This window comes from Anguilla anguilla, chromosome 3 (assembly GCF_013347855.1).
Source record: "Anguilla anguilla isolate fAngAng1 chromosome 3, fAngAng1.pri, whole genome shotgun sequence".
NCBI lineage: Eukaryota > Metazoa > Chordata > Actinopteri > Anguilliformes > Anguillidae > Anguilla > Anguilla anguilla.
In genome coordinates this window covers 45,844,301-45,862,462 of record NC_049203.1, presented here as the reverse complement: position 1 = coordinate 45,862,462, position 18,162 = coordinate 45,844,301, and the positions used below count along the sequence as shown (strand labels likewise).

Here is an 18,162-nt window from a genome sequence, read left to right as displayed (position 1 = left end):
AGAAAAACCTACAACTACGGCTACAGCTTTCAGGGAATGGTACTGCCTACTATTCACATTTTGCATATGAAGCAGGGCTTAAAATGGTATAATACCAGTACCATATTTCTCCAGGTGCTGGCAGCAGCTATCCACCAGCCGGGGCACCAGTCTGTAGATGGGGTTGAGGCTCAGCTTTTCGTCCCGGTGCTTCTCCTTCTTGCTCGGGCTCCCCGTGGGCAGAGTGAGCTGCAGCGCCTCCAAGAGGCGGGACTGACTGTCGTCCAGGTCTGTGATAGAGTCCACTGACATCCCGCCCTGCCAAACACAATGGGGAGAGTGGGAGAGTCATGACAACTGCTGGTGCCCTGCACCTAATGTCTTAAAGTTGCTCTCATTATTAATGACCTTATGAACGCTGGGACTTTTGTAGCTTAATTAATGGGTGAGCCACACCTGTGCAGTTTCTGCCATGCTGCTTTAATTCATTCTATAAAGATCAGGTGAAGGTGGGTGGGAGGGATGCAGCTCAGAGTTTTTTTTTTTTTTTTGACACAGCAGATAACCTGGGTAACCTCCATCCTACCCGTCTGTGCGCCCGGGGTGCAGTTTCGGGGGTGTTAGGCAGGACACACTCGTTGGGCATCTCTGGGGTGGAGCCGAGGGATGAGTTACTGCTGGAAAGCTCCTTGCTGGGTCTCTTTATGGCAAACTGCAGGATGGATGACACCAGGTCCGAAGGGTCCCGGTTGTCCCCTGGCAGGGGGTCTGGCCGCTGCTTGTGTGCACGGTCGTTGGCGATCACCTGAGACAGTGGTATGCTAAAGGCCAGAGACGCAAATTCTGCATGGCAGAAGGAGAAGAAACATAGAATAAGAAGGTAAGAGTATGCCATGACAAGCATAGACTACTCAGCCAATTCTGCATATCACAAAAATAAGATTCATAAGAATGCATAATGAAAAGAGGCCATTCTGCCCGCCTAGGCTCATCTGTACCATTGCCTAGAGACTAGACAGTATCTAGCACTGCTTCAAGCCTGTACTTCAGCAGCCCAAGGATCTATGCCTTCACTACATGACCTGGCAACCTCTTCCATGCATAGCCATCTCTGCAGGCGCAAAAAAACTCAGACAGCACTGAGTACGATTACACATGCGATGCTAAAACAGCCATGCTAAAAAAGGAAGTAGAGGAAGTCAACAGAGCACCACTGTATGCGCAAATACAGTGGTGCTTTCAAACGGTGTCTTTTTAAAAAATAAAGTCCATCCAGTATAGGAATGTGGAGCTCACATTCCAACATGCTGCAGTAAGGCTCCTTTCAGAGGGGTTACGCTTTATTTTCAGTTCAGTGGTGAATGATTCCAAATGTCTGATCCAGCGAGGACAGCGTAGCTTTAGCGAAACAGCTGGCCCAGCCGACATGTGAGAAAACAGAGCCCAGCTGTGCGTGGAAGCGAAGGCCCGCAGTACCCGGCCTGCGACTCTTCTGGAATCCCCCGACCCTTCGTCTCGACTGGAAAAACCGACCAGCTATGCTGCAGACACAGTCGTGTCCGTTCATTCGCATTTGGAGATGTTGGACGTTGAGAACGGAAGAGTCTGCTTCTGTGTATCGCCTTTTAAGTACATTTTAGTACATTTTATGGGACTTGGGTCCTATTCAGACATAGCAGATTTATGCATCTGCGTAAGCATTTTTTTTAAGTTATGTGCGTTTTTTTAAGCAGGTATACGCAGACTCACGTCACCTTTTGGGAGGCATTTCCTTGTGCGCACAATGTAAATTTATTCACGTCAACCACACGTGCACAAGTGGACAAAAATAATGGCAATGGAACTTATGCTGCATTCTTAGCATAACACTCTTAAAAACATATTGCACTTTAAATATGAGAGTCCATTAAAACACTCCTGGATATCAAAAGGCAGGTTCTGAGCATTTGTGGCTAATATCACCAAAAGTTATGTCATTAAAGCTGAAATATATTTGAAAAGAATAAATACAATAAAACAATGGTAAATGAAACTTCCTATGGTTAAGGGAGTCCATTTCAGTAGGCCAATTTGAAAAAAGAATTGGAAAAAAGTAGATCCTTGTACTAAACATACTTTGCTTATGTAGCAAATTACAAAGAATATTCTATTACGCTAGATATTTAACCTTTGTTAGCAAACAGAATAAATCCAGAGAAAATGCACTTAACTCAGAGTTTGAATCCTTGAATGCACTTATCACAGTCTAAGGTGAGTCAAACCCTCAAACTGCCCCATGCACAAATTTGGCTCCCCTTCAAATGTGCACTAAAATGCACAATTTTGGAATGAAGTTCACTTTGTGAGGGCAAATCTATTCTGAAAAGTGTATCTCACACAAAGTGCTTATGCAGGCGTTGTTCCAGAACATGTCCTAGATGAGTAACAGGCTACTGGTGGTGAAATGACCTGAAATTATATAATTCTCACTGTTAGTGTTACTCTGTCCGCATCTCAGGGAGGTCCAAGAAAAGGGTCCAGTGAGGATGTTGACATCTGGTTCAAGTAATCAAGGCCTTGAGTAAAGACCTTACTTAGTTCATCGCTAAAACAGAAATCTGGACCCACAAATAGGACTTCTGGGATAAGGTTGTGTGGCCATGCAAAGAAAGAGATGCATTCTCGCTGTTCTGGAGTAGTTACTCAGATTAGCATTTCTTCTGATTTGCTACAACAGAAAAAAGTATCATTCATGTTTAACACAATGTCACATTACACATCTATGATCTATCTATTCAACAAGTATGTTTATATGCAGGGTATAATTAAGAGACATACAGTGAGCTCCATAATGTTTGGGACAAAGACATATTTTAATCTTCATTTCTCTCTGTACTCCACAATTTTATATTTGTAAACAAACAATACACATGTGGTTAAAATGCAGATTCTCAACCTTTATTGCCTTTATTAAAATATATTTTATACATTATGGAGCTCACTGTAACTGTATACTATATAAACTCACTGTAACTGTATGCTATATAAACATTGTACAAATGTACAGAATATACAATACTAAAGTTACTTTTTGGTCCCTTGTAGTCTAGCTCATTGTAGTCCAAGTCTCTATTTCAACCATACATACTGCATGCTGTGCACTGTGACTGCATATGAGCTGTACCTGTGTTATTTAGGGGTTGTGCCACGTTTCATATGTTTCATGATATCAACTTGAAGAATATTTGTATTGTCTTGTATTCCAAGATTTAACTTGTGTGTGAAAAGACAATCCACTGATTCTCACACATTTTCTAATAGGACTGAGCAGATCATGTCCAACTATTTTAACCTGAATCATTGCTTCACCTATATAAAACTCAAAAATTGAAAGAATTTTATATAAAAAACACAGCTCAAATCACGACAGCCTACTCTTTCACTCAATAATATAATTCAGTTATGGCCTGTGATAAATAACATTTTGTTCTTTTTACAGTACCTTTGTCTCTGCTCTTTTCTTTAGATAATGAATCCAACTTCCTTCTCAGGGATTTCTTGTGATTTTGTCCATCTGCAAAGGCATGCAAAACCCAGACAAATTTGGGTTATCAGTATTTGTGACTTTACAACTTTACAAACCATTGATAAGATACCTTTATCATACAGCATAATTTCCAAATCCTAAATGACATATGCTGAAATGACAGTTTTAACTTTAAATAGTCTTTTCTTCATTAGCATAAATGAAACTCAAAATATATACATTTAATAAATAGAGCTTTGTGGATTAGTCACACCAGAAAATCATTGTGGTATCAAGGTGCAGGCATTTCAGGTTTTAGAGTGGAAATGTAAATACCCTCAGGTCTTCTCTGTGCCAATTGCTAACATATATTTTTAAATGCTCATTTTCATGAACAATATATTCATCACACACCGAAAGGTGAACAAAAACTGAGGAAATGAAAATATGGAAAATCATCATAGGGAAGCTACAACTGCACAGCACTTGGCCGGTATGGAAACTGGGCGGGGCTATGATATCATTACATGGAGGACACAGTGCCAGGCAGGAAGTCTGTGTATACAATGTTTCCTGGCATCTGGACCCAGAACACAACTTGGGCATTCTCAGCTTACAGTGAATTGATATGGAAAAATATACTGCAATATATTGAATAATACCTTTGGATATAGGCACTCAAAACATATTTTTCAAAACATCACTTGCATTTAGAAGACACACTTATCCAGAGCATCTTATACAAGTTTAGATAGTGTCCAATTATATAGTTGGAAATACACCAAAGAAATTAGGAAATGCAAGTACCTTGATCAAAGGTTAAATGGTAGCAAAAAATGAAGTCTCAAACCCCTAGGTGATAGGCCTATTTTAATAACCATTATTGCTAGACCACCACCCCTAAAATATGTTAATATATAGTCATTGTTTCTCAATTATAAATTCAGTTATATGCCACTGGCAATTGGTATATGTTACAATATATCAGGATATAGGCCTACAGGAATGGCAAAACTATAGGATTGACTAAAGCTAAGTTTTGAGCATATACGTAAAGACAGAAAGTGTGTATGAAGCTTGAGCATGCATAGGGGATTGTTCCATACTGTATACATTATTTCTGCATACTATTCAACACATTTCTCAATGAAAATGACAATATATAGCACATTTAAGATGACAGTTTCATATTACACAAATACATCAATGTTATGCCTTTGTATCATTTGTATGAATAGTTAATCAATGCAGAAAATATCAGAACAGCCTTCCATTATCACATAAAAGAAAAAAATGCATTAGTAACAAATGGAGCATTTCTGTAATGAAATTACTTCAAAGTAATTTCAGATTTAAGTAAATGAAGCATTCCACACTGCATGTGGAATGCACTGCACTGCACTCCATGTGGGTTACCTATGATACCAGGTAATATCATGTATTCATGATGTAGATTGGAACCCATGGGAAATGCACTGTGAAGTGTTCTCAAATGACTGAACATTGTTTGATACATGAATGCACTGCCAGTCTAAACAATCCAGAGTGCAGCACACTCATAAACGGCATAAATATTTTGTGGTTGTTTATGCAAAACTGGGACCTCATTGAAGAATGTGAGCGTTGGACCGGGAACATGACAGTGCAGACAGACATGAAACAGATGCTGTACCATGAGGTGCTGAAACTGACCCACCAGGGATTGTAATGCCACACTTTGAACTATGCAGGCTTGCCTAAATCATGGCCAATGTGAACTGGAGACCACACTAAACTTATGAGCAATCCTATTGAAAACTTCTGAGAGAGTTTTCAATAGGGTTAAGGAAGGAGAACTTGGACCCAAGTTCATGATTAAACTAAAATAGTTACATGTACTTATCAAAGTGGCAACAACTTGTTTACTAAAAGGAGTACAAGTTTGAGAACAAACTTTCAGCAGTTTACTCTGTCATGAGCATGGGACAACAAAAGAACAGCATGTGAGGTTGTCCTGATGGGCTGACCTGGGTAGGAACCTTCTAGAAAAAAAAGGGGGGAAAAAAAGGATCAAGGCTGCAGGGCTGAGAGACTGTTGGCGTCTCCTCCTTCCTCTCCCCTGCTGCATCAGCGCCGGTGGAGGCAGGAATGAAACAATATCCGTCAGTGTCCAGAGAGTGAACCCGGTCACCCAGCCACCCACCTACTCCCCCGGCGCCTCTCCAACATCAACATCCACCCCAGCTGTTATTTACTACTGCTGAAGCTAAGACAAACTCCAAAATCCAAATATACTTGCTACCCATTAAAAAACTGAAGAAAAAAAAATTAGGAAGTGTGGCAGGTTGAAACGTATGTTACGGTACTTTGTACTATGAAAGTGAAGCTTTTAAAGCGGTAACAAATAAAGAAGCTAATATTTCAGATTTCGAAGCAAGGCCCTAACCGGCCACTCTAGAATTGACTTGCCTGCGGACATACAGTTTGTGCTTTTCAAAGGGTAACATCACATTTGGTAGTTGATTTTCACATTAATTCACATCTCTGTGGTCAGTGGCCAATGGCCATAGATTGTTGCTTCTCTTCTCACCTCTAAATAGTATTGTTTTCCTTCATTTTAAGTCACTGGAAATATTTGGGAAGGAGAATTAATGAATGAGTATATGAATGAAGCAGGTTTTATTGTTTTTTATTGATTTATTGTTTGTGCTAACACACTGCATGCCAGCCTGCGTACAATACCCCTAGCGATGATGACCTTCCCTCCCAGATCATCTGGGTATAGCTGATGGAAGGCCATTTTATGAATGAACAAGGTGTGTGGCTGGCTGACTCTTTCCAAAATTGACTACATATAAACCTGCATACAGTACCTCTGGGGATGGTGATCTGGCAACCCAGGTCATAGTCCTGGTGCAGCCGATTGAAGGCCACCTCCTGGAGCCGCACACGCTCCAGCTCCGAGAGACACTGAACTGGAACAGGCTTCAGCTGCACCCTTCGTCCAGACATGCTGCTCCAGGTACAGTCACCCTGTTCAGAGCAGAATCACACATGCATGCACGTGCACACACACACACACATACACGCACGAACACACACACACACATCACCACAGTTTCTTACAGTGGCTACTTTGATTTGTTTTAGTGATCCAGGGACTTGATAATCAAAACCCATATCAGACAGATGCAGCTCTTAGGTTCTCAATTAGAATGACCTAATGACATATAGCTTTAAAGCAGCATTTAAATATCTCCCCCATCCTCTGACCTATTTCCCATGGGTGAAAAACAAAACAAAACAAAACATGAACAGTCAGTGTTTGGGCAAGACACCCAGCTGAACCATCTGTGTATGAGAGCAGTGCTTCATGGCATCAGGGCTACTAGACTGCATGATAGTACAGTGTAGTGTTGTGTGTGTGTGTGTGTGTGTTTGTTGTGTGCATACGTGTGTGCATGCATGCATGTGTGTGTGCATGTGTGTGTGTGTGTGTGTTCATGTGTTTGTGCGCGTGTGTGTGTGTGTGAGCTTGTGTGTATGCATGTGTGGTGCATGCATACATGTGTGTTTGTCTATGTGCGTGCATGTGTGTGTGAACATGTGTACAATGTGTAAGCCATGCCCAACATGGGCTTAATTACCCATAACAAACGGATGGTCTTCTGAAACAGAATTACTGAAATTTACATCGTACTGGCTCAGCCAATCCCAGCTGCCATGGTGATGGATTCACTGGGACTCCTGTCTCCTGTCTCTATCTCTCGTTCTCTCCTTTTCATAGAGAGCTCACTAATTATAATTAACATGAAAATAGACATGAGATTTGGGCTTTTGTGTCGTTATATCACAATTATAATTTAAATTAGTATTGATAATGTATGTCCATGCTATAGAGGAGAAAACAGGGAAGCATCCCTAGCAATAACAGGTTGCTGAGGCAATAATAAACAACATGTTTCATACAGACAGAATTTTTTTATCCTAACATCTCAATGTCTATATACTGTATGCTGTTGAAATATAATACATTTTACATGTATGGTATTTACCTAAACGTGTATGTTATTTTGATCCAAAAAAAAAAAGTAGAAACAAAAAACTGAATCTCTTAAAAATATGATTTGTCTGTAAAGCCAAGGAACATTGAAGACTGCCCTAAATATATTCCTTAGATATGGAAAGATGCCCAATTTCTACTTTGACATGCCTGCCTATTATATTATGCTTTACTGGACATGTTGTCAAGCTTTGAAAGTGTGTTACGGTCTAATATTTTAAACACTACAATGAAAAGCAAAATAAATTTAAAAAATACTTATTTTAATTAGCATTTCATTTTCTAGATTGCCATGGAAACAGTATCACATGACATACAAAGGAAGAAACCTGTTTCTTTTGATATTGCCTTAATTCTCTCTCCACACCCACATGCTTATGGCTTAATCATTGGACTCATAATGAGAAATCAGCCCAGACTGTAACCAGAAACCATACACTAGACATCCAGATAGTGGGCAACAAGGTGAAAACACTCAGGCAAACAAGGGACAAAAGTTTTTTTAAAAAGGTGCTTCCACACAGGTATGTGGTCTGAGTTGATTAAGCTGTTAGCATACTAGCATGTCAAGGCCCTATACATAATATTGCAATTATGGCTAGCATGGCAAGAGGATGAGATCTAAGTGACTTTGAAAGAGGACAGTGCACACATATCCAGACTAAAACATCACATCCCATACACTACACAAGTTTCAAATGACTAACCCTCTCACTTTTAAAGACCACCTTTTCAAAATCACTGGTCTTTCAGTGCCTTCATCAAGCAGAGACAAAGATTCTGTCTGATTTTGAAAATTTGTCTGTGACAGCAAAACCACAGCAATATAGTGTAATGCATGTCAGGCATACATCCTGCGATTTACATGAGAACATTTTCATACATTGCAATAAAAGCATGCCATAATCCAGTATTGTGTAAATTGGCGAAATATAGTCACATGCTTTGCTAGTACGCAATATATATATATATATATATATATATAAAGATTATGGACTCCTGCTTTCCCCAAAACAATCCTACCAGCGTGAGTTATGATACTTATGCAAGCTCTTCCCATCTCTCAGCACCTCAGCAAAGCTCTCTGCTGAAGAATTTATTTGATCACTCTGCATGGCAAACAATATTCTCCAAATGTACCATGCTGAGCATTTTTGTGGTCTGTAGAAATAAACACTAGCGACAGCTATCATTTCAGGTCATAAATGCTTAAAGTGTTCGCTTACACGCAGAGAGGGGAAAAAAGAGGTGTTACAAAACAATCACTTTAGTCCACACAACCCCCTTATAAATAAAGAGGAAATATGCTAGCCTGATATTAAAATAACAAGACAAACAAGCTCTTTATTCAGGGAATAGCAGATTCTATCACTGATCTGCCAACATAAATCGTTATTAAGGTGAAGGGAATTCAGAAACATCTAGCAAGTTTCAGGATCTGGTTTATTTATGATGGCCTCCTGGGTATTGCAGGAATAAAACTGATCGTCCTGTGCAATGCCGGGGGGTTTGAACCGACTCTACTCCCAAAATGCCTGACAAACCTTGTGTCTTATTAACAACTGCTGTTTTCATTCCTTGCTGGTGGTTACTTGTATGTGATCGGTCCTATTATGTACCACACCATCTAACCTGTGAATGATACTTGATTGATCACCTGCATTTTGGTTTACTTTTCGCATGCTGAAGAAGGGCATCTTGCTTGTAATGTTTTTGCAAAAAAAAAAAAAAAATTTAAGTGCATTTTTTCTTATTTAATTATTTCACGGTAGGTCAGTTCTTTCTCATTCATTTTAAACTTTATGTAAGATCAGCACCCAGTTTCACATAATATATTGAGTTGAGCGAGTTTGTTTTCCTAATTTTCTAATCATTTCTTATAGCCCAGAGCTGCCCAGCCCTGTTCCTGGGGATCTATCATTCTGTAGGTTAATTTCCACCCTACTTTGGCACACCTGATTCAACTAATTAGCAGCTCAGTGAGAATCTCTAGCGGTTTAATGAGGTGTGCTTTGCAAAGGTTGGAGTGAAAACCTACAAGACAGTACATCTCCAGGAACAGGGCTGAGCTGCCCTGTTATAGCTAATTACAAACATTAGCTAAATTTAGAACAGAGCCAGAGCCAGGTCCTTTAACATACTGTCTGTGAGCAGCCTCCTGTCTCTGTCCCCCTCTGTCCTAAGAAGGCCATGGCTCAGTATGGTATTCCAGTAACAGTACAGATCTCTGAATGCGCTCTGGTGTTAAAATAATTGTAGCTCCTGAAATGCCAGCTCTCATCTTTTTTGTGCAGTTGTTGAAATACAGTTACTGGGCAACTGGCAAATAGACCAAGTGCCCTTTTTTCCCAAGGTTTTTATATGCTTCAGTCAGCAGTCCTATTATTACCCCACTGGGTCTTTGCTTCTCACAGATGCATGTTGTGAGAAGAAATAGGTAATAATGTTTAATATTTCTGTATGAGTGTATGCATGCATATGTGTGCAAGTTTGTATATCAACCAACATCTGTTCGATCAACTCTGTTTTTTAAATGTCCAGTAAGTTAGATATGTTTTCATTTAAGTTTCAGGTCACCATACAGTCTTGGTTCACAGCCTCTTGCCGAAAACTACTGATCCTATTCCAGTTACAATCTTCCCATACCCGTGTTGCGCCTTTATGGTGCAATTCATGGCATAACCTCACTGAACGCCTTCCTACTTTAGTTTTTTGAATGATGCTAAAATGCTAAAAGCCGGATGTCCTCCCCCATTATCTACCACATATCTTTCCACATTTTAACGTAGTATCTGTTACTATACAGTAAAGATGCACTATAGAAAAACGCATTAATGGTTTAGCAAGAAATGTTATACCTGCCAAAAGATGGTAGAATAGAGGCTATCATTGTACTGAGAGCACATGTGTATGCACCACGCAGCAAACTGTTCTGTGTAAAATCATCTCTGACAGAGTACTTTTAATTCTAAAAGAGTATATATAGCACCATCTGGACTCTATACACGCTGTTAAGTGTTGATTTAACACTGTGCGGGAATCCTCAAAAGGATTGTGTTTTTGCACCTGTAAAACCATTGCATGCACCATAAAAAATAATGCAAATTGAAAGCACCACTGTGAGTGGAAAGTGCATTCAACTGGGCGACCAGGGAAAGTGACACAGTGTGCTATCTGTGTCATGCATATTGAAATTGTGTTATCTACATAAATTTCAGTGACAAAATGACTATTTTTTATGCAGATGGGGCTCAATACAGAGCATGTGTGATTCACAAATTACCACTCTTGCAAAACATGGATTTTTAGAGACTACATCAACCTCAGCAGTAATGAAAAATCTTCCTTTCCATAAAATGGTATCCCTCTTTGGGTTAACAGAGATTTTAGACAGAAAATTTTCAAATGATGAGGAGAAGAAGAAGCATAAGAAAAAGAAAAGCCTATTCATATAACATTTCCCCATATTCTAAAAGAGGCACTTATAGAATAATCACTGTAAAAATCTCTCATTGCTCCTGCTGATATTCATATATTTTATATTATTTTAAATTATGTTCAGATTTTCTCATTTAGGAAAACCCTGGAATTATATGGTAACATTAGACAGTACTTGTATTGCAAATTCTTTTTTGATAGTTAGCTGAGATAACAGGGGAATGAAAATCAGTTTCTTGATGTGCTCCTCAAATATACTGTCGGCTATATTTAAGATTCATAGATTGCAAATAGTCGACAATGGTGCATAGCTTGGACTCCTATCAAATAATTTTAAACTTTGCATTGAGCCCAATTTGAAGAATGTTCACCACTACTAGTTGGCTAGCTAGCTTACAAGTAGCTAGCTTGAAAAAAAAAAAAATAAAGTGCTCACTGCACAGCATGGAATGATTTGTTAGAGTCCAGGAGTCCCTCTTCATTGCTGCAAGCCAATTGAGATGAAACTGCTTCTTTGTTATGCAACAAAAAGATTAATCCAGGCTTTCCTTTTTGGCTATTACAACCCACTGCACAGCAGATGTAGTAAACATGACACTGCGATTCCAGCATCACATTATGTGAAGCCCATAAATGAAATTCATCTATTGCAGATTACACTCAATATAATGGCTGCATTTTCATGAATAAAAATAAATAAAAAAAACATGTCCACACACATACAGTGTAGGATCTAATTTTATTCCACCTCTATACTGACTCCATAAACTGTAAATGCGTTCACCAAAAAATTTTGTTATGACTGTTCATTGTGTTCACTGTTGCATTCACACTTACTTTTTATTTACACTTACTTACTAGTTATTTACTCACAGTATATGACACCTCCATGTTTTAAAACCAAATACTATCCTTGCAGATCCAGCAAAAAAATATGTATGTGCCTAAACCTCCTTGCACAAATACCCTTAGTGGACAAACATTACAGCGTGATCCCCATGAGAGACATGGCAAAAAGCCCATGATTAACCTTGCTTCAGGCAACTAAAATTAATAATGCTATCCTTTATTCTTTCCTGTGACACTGATGGCGGATTCCTATGTTAGGTAACTTTTTATTGACTTCCCAACAGCCGCAGGGGTTAATTAACTATGGCCATCTTTGTTATTTTCTCCTCATTAGACCTAATCTTGTAGATACCATAAATACAGGCTACTTTAGTATAGATCAAAATGGTATGGCTTGTTGAAACTGCTTAAATTCCAGTGCCTCATTGTTCATGGCTGTAAAAGTTAATTCTATTGTGGAATGTAACTGCAGTGTGTATATACATCTGTGTGTCTGTATGCACACATACACACCTTTCCTATGGCACAACTTGGCTCTAAGCACTTCTAACGCTAAGAACCACAGAGATGCACACTCATAACACACATTTTCTGTTTTATTTAAATGAGCTGAAGGACAGATTGCAAACATTGTCAGTACTTTAGCATGTTAGCTCATATAAGATCATCTCACTAAACAACAAGCCATGAGGACACAAATAATTGAGTTTAAGTCACTCGCGATAAATATGTAACCCAATGTTAATCGACAAACACAACCGAACAGCTATCTATGTTGTGATACAGTTCTTTTAGTTAGTCCATTCAACAGCTTCAGACTTGCTGAAAATGTTTTCCAAAGGCTCTTGTCAACTCCAATTAGCTACACATGTTTAATAAACTCAGTCCAGCCAATTCGTTTGCACTTACAATGCAAACACTTGAGACTTTTTTTTGACTGTCTGCAGAGTGCCTCAATTCAAAGAATGCTCTTCCTGACCTAGACAGAATATTGAATTTTATGGGGAATCATTACTGGACAGTGGAATGTTTTTTTCTTTATTTTTCTTTGTTTTCCCTCTCAAGTGCCCTTAATAGATAAAATATAACACCACCACTCACTCCATTTTACTGTACTGAGAAACATTCAGTAGCAAATCAATATTGGCACAGGAAGGACTGGATAGTGGGCTAAATGGCTGTCCGTCACATTGTGTGTTCCAATGCTCCTTGTCTTAATAATGTAGGGCAGACAATCCAGGTTATAGTATAGTGTACTTAATAACCATTATAAGACTTTTACTGGTTACTCTTCCCTAAGACTCCTCAGTTTTGAGTTTCAGAAAGAGTATGAGAACAAACATATGCTGACGCTTAGCAGACACAGGCTCATGTGGCTCCGATGAGAGAGACTCAAATCAATCCACATAACTCTAAGCTGTATATAAAGGGGCTGGTCCACAGGAAAGTCCAGCTGTCCCTGGTGGGGAATACTTCTCATATCCACACAAATCACATTCAGCTCTCCCAACTCTGATTCGGTATTTGAAAATTGCTCATGCTACATAACATAACCACATATGGCAGGACTGCAAGCTAGGGAAGAGAGAGAAAGACATAAAGGCAAAATAATTCAACAGTTCTCAAATGCCTGTGTGAACCAGATGACTTATCAACTGAAGAACTGGAGTCTTACTGTAAAAAACCTTAAATCCTTAATGGCTACCTTCAGCAACAGCAGGCTTTCTAAGTATATGTCTGTGCTGTTAGTGAAATAGAGATATCCTGAAGAGACAATGGTCACATAGCAGCCTCACTGTTTGCCCAGATGTCAGAAAAACACGTATTACCACCATCTGAACCACAAAGAAGTATAACGATATGAATGAAAGATGAGCAACCATTGGCAGAGACGTTCCCCTTGTCAGCTGATGAACTGCTACTGGACTGCTTAATCGATCCGTGGGCTTTTCAAAACATGCCACAAGCCCACAGTGATGCCCTAGTGCTTTGAAATACCCCTGTGAAATAGATACGGGTAGTCCTCTTAGAGTAAATGAAAGAGGAGATCAAGAAAGGATTTTTTCTGTCTATCACATGATGCCAGACCTGGAAGGGATGCAAAGCCTTGGACGCGGGCACTTGTCTGTATGCCCAAGAAGAGAAAAGAGGAGAATACAGCAATTCATTAGGTGCTTTCTGTACTACCTACCAAAGAGCAATATTATTGACTGACATCCCACTGTGTAAGAGACTGGTAATCCTGTGATAATGAGGTACTGACTTGATGGCTACCAGTATGCTACAAGCGTCATTAGCAGCAGACCTTTCCATACCTCTGACCGCATAATGGATTCACGATTTTACACTCTGATAAACAGGAAGTCTGGAGACAGTGTCCTGGGGGTACCTCTGCCCACTCTTTATAGTGCAACAGGCAAGTTAACTATCTTAAATTCGGGATGAGATCATCGGAAGCCAGCCTTTCCCCATGTTTTGGGACTTTTTTTAAATGAACAAATGTGGGTTTCCATTCTCTTGTTTGAAACTGTTTTTCTGTGGGTGGAAAATTTTGTAAAATTTCCTGAAGGCTGTTCATAAATAATACATACATTGTCTTTGTTACAGTTTTTCCGTCTCTCTGTTTTACTATTTTAACACACCTTCAGCTACAGAATTAGTTATGAGAGTCCTTCAGCTAGACTAAGGAATACTACATAAGAACTCTTCCTCAAGAAAGCCCTTTCACAAACAGAAAATACCAGAGCCATTGTCATTCAGAACAGAACAAACTCAAAACCAAACACATTTCTTATATACAAGTACTGTATCTGGCACTGAGTCAGACTGTCAGGATCAGGAATTTAAGAATCTTAACTAAAGCAGTTTACATGACTTCAATGTGAATAGGCACAACTATGCAACATTACCACTATGCAACACTACACAGCAAACTCTGATAGAAAATTCTAAAATGGCCGATTCGGTCCCAATTGGACTGAAATGAACTCTGTAAGAGATTAGTTAACACCAATAATTTACAGCACAATGAAGCTATGAGAAAAGGTCACTGTATTAAAGAATATGAAAATGACATGAAATTAAATACAAATCCTTACTAAAAATACTGCATTGATAAAAGATTCGTCATTGAAACCCAAGTATTACTGATAATTAACAGTTTATATCCACCAGTTTAATGATATTAGACAAAGAGCAAAGGACTTAATCAGCAAGTGATTTTCAACTTTTCTTTAATTGCTCAAGACACATACTGAGATCAGTAAAAAAAAAAACCTCTCGCAAAATGCAGTGAAAGAAAGTTCTGTTCTTCCACAATAAAACACATGAGAAATGGCAGTTTTAAATTATCTTTGAATCATCCCCATATTTACACCTGTTTAACAATGGTGCTTGATGTCAGCCTAATGGAGTAATATTGAAATTGCTGACAGAGACCAGATAAGAATCCCAAAACACATTTTATAAATCATAACCATCTGCTTTTATGCATAATGCCTGTCATTACACATAATGTTTATTGCGTAATCTGTTTCCGCACTGCTGTATTTACAAAGTTCAGACCGACACTAAGTAGCAATTAAACATAATAACGTAAGACCATACAAACATAAGAACATATGTATAATGCATAATGTTGAGAACAGCTCATTAAGTCTATCTAGGCTTGCCATTAGGCATTGCATAAACATTGATTGGAAAAAAGGAGTCGGCACAAGTCTTACTAGAAAGGAATCTCCAGTGAGGTAACTGGTGGCAGAACAAGAGGCAATGCAGCTACATGGTGGGAAATCCCTAGGTGGTGCTCTGGGTGCAGCAGAGGGACCAAACTGCACACATTGAATTGAATTGTCTGAACTGAACCACACATTCAGATTCTCTTGCATTGCAACAGTGTTTCACATCTTTGATATGTATCCTCACTCAAAGCAGCATCTACCCCCTTTATGTATTCATTGGTTTGATAGTCCCCCACAGTGCATAGTCAGTGGCTAGCTACTAGTGCCTGTAATCTTTGTTCTGATAGGCCCAATGGCCCTATATTCTGTCTGGACCTGTACTGTAATTACAATGACCTGGAATCATATGGAACAGACAGATAAACTTGTTTGCATTTAAATGTCAACAGAAATAATACTGAACTATGTCTTAGAAATAAAATATATTAAGACATGCATGTAACCACATTGACAGAAACACTGGATAGATACATAAACAATAACTAAACCATATCCCCTATCAGACCAATAAGTTATAGTGGTTTATAAAAGATACAAGCTGGCCCTGTCAAAAAAAAGGATCTGATTCACGGTACTGTACTTGCATATAAGAACAGTTACAACAGACCAATATGTAAATCTCATCAAATCACCTCATCAGGATCTATCATCCAACGGAACTTTACGATAAGCCAAGGATGTGAAGATAAATTGAGACTGCTTGGACTTCAACATTTTTTAGATTATTACATACTACTGCATGTTAAACAAATCTTTCTGAGGGCCAGATGTGTACTTTCTAAGGATTTCTTATGCAAAGTGCTTATTTTAGCTGCTGAAGATTCTCCTGGACAGAAATCTTGGCATCTGATGTCAACAGCTGAGAAATGTGGGGTAGTTACATAGTGAGGTCACCTTCAGAGTCTTACATCTGAGCTTAAATCATATGGAAAGCTGTTTGGTAGTTGGCAGAGAACTTCAAATTTGCTGAATTGGTCATAGTGTTTGGTGCATTTTCCTGTCATGTTTTAGGGCCCCTCAACCCCTTAAAGGACAAAGTAAATAGCAGGAAATCAAAGTATTTTTTGGGGACAAACTTTATACTGTGGTGAAGCAGTTCTATCCCGATGGGAAGGGTCTCTTTCAGGAAGACGATGCCCCCATCCAAAGGGCATTGTGTGATGTACACAATATACCATAGCCGTCTCAGTCACTAGACCTCAACCCAAATAAACACTTATGGGAAATTCCAGAGTGATGCTCAAGACAGGATTTTCCACCACCCCAAAAAAAAACAGCAGTCATAAAACTTTATGTTGGCCTTTATTTAGCCAATTACCTGTCATATGACTGTAACTCAAGAGGTGGCTGGGAGAAAACAAAAGAAAGAGAGTGGAAAACGCAATGGCCTCTACATCATGTGGGGATACCCATCCACCGAGGCAATAGCAATGAGGGAAGGTTTACTGGCAATGAGGTGCTTACCTCTGACCTCCACTGAATGCACAATATTTTGAGATATATATTCAATAAAGTGCCATACACAGACCCTCTCTAACAAATACAATACATGAGAAATTACCAAACACAATTCACCACTCTTTGGTTTTATCATATCTGTATTTATTAGCGCCTGATATTTCATTTTGAGATTGTAATTTGCGGTAAACCATTTGTGGTAAACTGCATTATAGGCAACAGCTGGCAACAGGTTATGCTGCAGTAAAAGAAACTACAGTGTCTCTCCTTCTTCAGTTAAGGCTGTGCTCTCATTTTCAATATTTTTTGTTAACATGCATTTGTAGTAGTACAGTACAACGTTTTATTTTTAAATTTATTTATTATATATTTGTTGTATGAGCTATAACTACTGAGTTGAGAACGACATATCTTTAATTTTCTACTACTACTACTACTACTACTAATAATAATAGTAATAATAATAAGTTATTATTATAGTAGACAATAAACAAATGATAAAGAGGTATTGCAAAGAAAGACTACTTACAAGGTAAGAAATTCGCCTGTCGAAGAAAACTGATTCCCCCATCATTTCGGCAAGTATCCATATAAGAACTACCGAATGTGAACAAGCAAGAACTTGGAAATAAACTCCAGCAGACGTATTTGAATGTTTATCTCAAAAGATAAAAAGCCTAATCCACATCAATAGCTATAGCGTCGATGATATATCATGCTCAATAACAAAAGTATAGCGGAAAGGCAGCAAAACCTGCTGTCAGCGCAACACGCTACGAAGCAATTGCATATTTACTGTGTTGACGTTATAGATGAGTGCGTCGTAGCAACTCCTCGGTATAGCCTACAAGGGTTACAGTGATGTCTCGAAATCCTCAGTTTTCCAGAACTGGAGAAAGCTCTCAAATATGTTAGGCGGGGCGGAACAAGTGAGTCGCTGTTGCTAAGAGAGATACATACATTTGAAAATTAATTATTATGACTGCCTCGCAAGTGAATCGTCATTTCATTTAATATTTTCACAGGCAGTAAAACTACGTTAATGGCACAGAAATCACTGGATGAGCATTTCAACAGCTGGCGTACATTAGTACAATCCAAGTTGGGTACTTTCCTAAAGTAGGCTACATTGTCTGCAATCGCCTATTTAC

At 38.9% G+C, this 18,162-nt stretch overlaps 1 protein-coding gene across 1 annotated transcript in view; it reads right to left on the bottom strand.

The window, feature by feature from the left end:
* LOC118223424 (rho GTPase-activating protein 6-like) overlaps nucleotides 1-17,921 on the bottom strand; it is a 29,731-nt gene extending 11,810 nt beyond the window's left edge. Inside the window, exons 1-5 of the mRNA XM_035409926.1 lie at nucleotides 17,541-17,921; nucleotides 6,337-6,496; nucleotides 3,461-3,532; nucleotides 566-822; nucleotides 102-297 (exon numbers count right to left, since the gene is read on the bottom strand). Of these exons, the coding sequence (XP_035265817.1) occupies nucleotides 102-297; nucleotides 566-822; nucleotides 3,461-3,532; nucleotides 6,337-6,496; nucleotides 17,541-17,585 (730 nt within the window). The 5' untranslated portion in view covers nucleotides 17,586-17,921. The remainder of the gene's footprint in view (nucleotides 1-101; nucleotides 298-565; nucleotides 823-3,460; nucleotides 3,533-6,336; nucleotides 6,497-17,540) is intronic.
* Between the last annotated feature and the right edge of the window lie 241 nt (nucleotides 17,922-18,162).